This window comes from Miniopterus schreibersii, assembly GCF_964146895.1.
Source record: "Miniopterus schreibersii genome assembly, chromosome: 10".
Classification (NCBI taxonomy): domain Eukaryota; kingdom Metazoa; phylum Chordata; class Mammalia; order Chiroptera; family Miniopteridae; genus Miniopterus; species Miniopterus schreibersii.
In genome coordinates this window covers 73,068,706-73,072,449 of record NC_138110.1, presented here as the reverse complement: position 1 = coordinate 73,072,449, position 3,744 = coordinate 73,068,706, and the positions used below count along the sequence as shown (strand labels likewise).

Here is a 3,744-nt window from a genome sequence, read left to right as displayed (position 1 = left end):
TTTTGGGTATCATTTACCTGGCTGAACTCGGTAAGAATTTGGCAAAAACATATTCACCTAAAGTCACAGTGGACACAGATGAAAAATGACCTTGGGGTCCAAGTCTACAACTTGCCTTAAATGGCCCCCTCTTCATGGTTGTGGGATGACCAGACCACAGAGAACTGAGGGACAAACCCCCTTCCCAAACCCTACCCCCAACCCCACCCGCCACCCCCACCCCCACCGACTTTCTATACCCTAAGGTAAAAATGTTTCTAAAATAAATTTAAACTCAGACATTGTGAACTGTTTTAGTCTAGTACAGGCATTTTAATTACTAGTAGACAAACAGAAACTCATGAGTACATCGAAAGAATGACATTAGTAATAAAAATCAAAGCAAGTTCCAGTTAAATACAGAAAAACCTGTGGGTGCATTGGAACCACCCAACCTGCATCCCTCACCAGGTTTTCTTGACGCCTCAGCCTTGACGGGGGCAGTTTGCACAGGAAGAAGACATTGGAAGTCGAAATAGGAGAGAAAATAACCACAGACTCTTTTTTCTGTGTCTTTTCACTTTAAGTTTGAGTAATACCAAGTGCTAGCACATATTAATGGGAAACTATTTCATTAAAAATATTTTATCAACTGTCCCACTCCCACTATACACACATACTTATTTAAAATTTGGAGAAGGGCAAGTTGATCATTTAGAGGGTAAAATTATTCAATTGAAATAATTTGTTAGACTACTTTAAAAGAGAAATTTAAAAGCATAGTTCAAACATCTAATAGTCCAGAGAACCCTCCCCCCCACCAACAGCTTCACATCCCAAAGCCATCAAATATTAAAAGTAACAGCAATCCTAGAATATTCCCTGATGATATGGTGCCTTCGGGTAAATTATAACATTCCAGCTTTCCAGAAAGACAAATAGGTAGAAGGCATCGTGTCCAAAGGGAAGACACGTGTGATCGATCTACCAAGTTTATACAGGGAGCCCAAGAACTGGGAAGAATTACTATTTAGAAATGGCTACAAAAGAACCATCTTCTTATGTGCATCCCCCTGTAAGAGAAAGCTGAAACACCCACTTGAGCCAAACATCACCGACGACCAGGCCAACAGAAAACAAGACTGAGTTGAAGCCCTCCCTTTCCTGCCACCTCTGGCCCCACACCCCAGCCCTCCTGTAAGGTAACAAATCCTGGAAACAAAAGCCTGAAATAAGGGACACGTATTTCAAACATATTTGTTTGTTTGTTTTTGTTTTTTCCTTAGTTTTGGCGTTTTCTTTCTATTTGCAGATTTGTCTAATTTCTTACTCGCAGAAAAAGTCAATATCCTGCAACAGGAACAAAAGGAAAGATAGTGAACTGAGCAGGTGGGGCCAGAAAACAGCTGTAGGTTCTTTATTTAAAAATCATACACAATCAAAGGTTAATTAGGATTTAAAATAAGTGATGGTTGAACCCCAAAGATTATGACATAATTATCACTTCAAGTAAAATTTACTTAAGTGAAGGTTATCAAATACATTTTTAATTTATGGTTACTTGACACATTCAAGTTCAATGCTAAGAAGTAGACTGGGCAATGCTTTGAAGTTATTTAGCACAGCAATTAGCTCCAGGAGAATGGCTTCAAAATAACCACCTTACGAAGTAGCTCAAAGGGGATCTTTTATTTCTGTCCTGGGTTTCCAAGACCCCAGGGCATTGGAAAGACTATAATTATTTTCATACATAAGTGGAGTGTATCTACCACAAAAATAAGGCATTCAAAGATTTCTCCAGACTGTATTGATTTTATTAAATACAGGTGGTATTTTTCCCCCCACAGTCCAAGTCTTTAGCAAATAACCGTGTGACCATCAGCAAGAGTCAGATGATACTATTTTGGTTTCTTTCTTTGTGACATGAATAACTTTCATCTAAAACAAAAGGGGGGTCAGTGGAGAAAGCTGAGTATTCTTTCAATGTTGAGAGTAGGTCTGAATGCTCACGGTCTCAGAAGCCACCATGGGAAACTGGGGGCTTTGTAAGTCACCTGATGCATTTTAAACAGCAGCCTGCCTTACTCCGAGATCTGAGCCCTTCTCTGGCCGCCTCTGAGACACTTACCGTGGTTGGGACTTCCTTGGTGGCCTCCTGGTACACGTGTTGCTCCTCAACCAAAGTTCTGGGGAAGTAGCCGACTGTTCCCATCTCGTCCTCTTGGCCGTAGCCATACACCTGCGCCCAGAAGCCGAAAGTCAACGCTGATGTGAGTCTCAAGGAGCCCCAGGCATCCCCTTTGCTGTTAATGAGAGGAACATAACTGCCGATGCCTCACTTTTCACTCTGGATTCGGGGGCCTCAGACTTAAACTTGAAGTTCACTTGTAGCAATTAAGCCAACCCACAGAAACCGGGTTCCTGTTCTTCTGTGGCCCAGCCTTTCTGGTCTCACTACTTCAGCATTTCTTTTTTTCATGCAATCTTATGAGCTGCCTGAACTCTTTTTGGAACCATAAATAAATAAAGTCAGTAAAATTTTAAAAGTAAATTGGCACTTATATTTCTCGGTTTTTAAAAATTTAAATCAACAGACACTTGAGTGAATATAAGGTTTAATTCTTCATTCCCTGAGAACCTATCTGTGGCACTGCCGATGAGGACAGTAAATCAGTCCTGCCTCACTCCTCCCCAGGGCCCCTCCTACACGTTTTAACTATAAACAACGGATTCTTTGGAATTAAACAGGGGGCTAAAGTTTCCTTAAAAATATTGAAACATAGACTGACTGCCAACATACGTGCCTTTACTTGGCAAATCTGCTCAAACAGTTTTGGATAAGCTTCAAACTCTTTGGGATGTTCAAATTCCCATATATTTCACTAGTGTTTCTTGCCAAAACATCACACAAACCTACAGTTCGTTTTGTTATAAAATTTTCATCGTTTCTTCAAAATGCAATAAAAGCAAACATACATGAATTTTTGTACTTGCATCTACAATCTCTACATTGCTCTTAACAGCTAGTTTTAAACAGTAAAATGCATTGAAGATAGACAATGGAGAAAAAATTAGAGACCACATGTCAAGATGTGTGTGTATTGTGAATAATCTCATCTTACACTGCCGGCCCAAAATTCTCCAGCTTCATTTTCTTTTACCAGCTTTGAGTAAACATAGATCTGCTGCCCTTTTTTAGCGTTAATGAATCTACAGTCTGGGGCATTATAATCTTCTTGAGCTCTGGCCAGAGAAATAGTATCTGGAAGAGAAAAACCCACAAAACAAAACATTGAATGACTCCATTTTAGGCTCCTGGATTTTAAAAACTGTAAAAAGGCAGAGCAGGTTAAAAAAAACTAGGAACTCAGAGTGGCTAAATAGGTCCCGGTTCACAGCTCCCAGTCAGTTCAAAAGGAGTGAGAACTCCGAAGCATTAAAGCTGATCCAACAGAATCTCAGCCAAGTGGATTTTCTCTGGTGACGCGCTAGAGGTGCAGACCAAGAGACAATGCCAGTCGCATGCACATTAGAGAAGATTCGCTTCAAAGAACAATGAGATTTTATGCTGTTAGTGGGCAGTTTTTCAATTATTTAATAACAATAGAATAAAAGGATTTAAAGAGTCCTTACAGACACACTCGTCATCTGCACAGAGCTTCTTGGAAGCAAGTTTGTCCATAAACATTCCGTGCACGGTGCCTATGGCCACAAGACCTGGGAGGAAAAGTAGCAATAGTCTTGCCATCTTCTTTTTCGCTGCTT

General features: G+C 40.3%; 1 protein-coding gene across 2 annotated transcripts; it reads right to left on the bottom strand.

Moving 5' to 3' along the window:
- Positions 1-343: 343 nt before the first annotated feature.
- On the bottom strand, positions 344-3,744 carry OTOR (otoraplin). Of its 2 annotated transcripts, none has more exons than XM_081149876.1 (4): positions 3,613-3,744; positions 3,102-3,241; positions 2,108-2,218; positions 344-1,329 (listed from the first exon to the last, which is right to left on the bottom strand). In XM_081149876.1, the coding sequence occupies exons 1-4, from the start codon at positions 3,725-3,727 to the stop codon at positions 1,306-1,308; spliced, it is 390 nt and encodes a 129-aa protein (XP_081006002.1). In that variant the 5' UTR covers positions 3,728-3,744; the 3' UTR covers positions 344-1,305. The 2 variants fall into 2 exon arrangements, with proteins under 2 accessions (XP_081006002.1, XP_081006003.1); XM_081149877.1 differs by having other exon boundaries at positions 3,141-3,241.

Coding starts and splice junctions, on each gene's coding strand:
- OTOR (XM_081149876.1), bottom strand. CDS start 3,727: ATGGCAAGACTATTGCTACTTTTCCTCCCAGGTCTTGTGGCCATAGGC. Junction 3,242..3,612: donor TGCAGATGACGAGTGTGTCT/GTAAGGACTCTT, acceptor TTTCTCTTCCAG/ATACTATTTCTCTGGCCAGA. Junction 1,330..2,107: donor CCAAGGAAGTCCCAACCACG/GTAAGTGTCTCA, acceptor TTCCTGTTGCAG/GATATTGACTTTTTCTGCGA.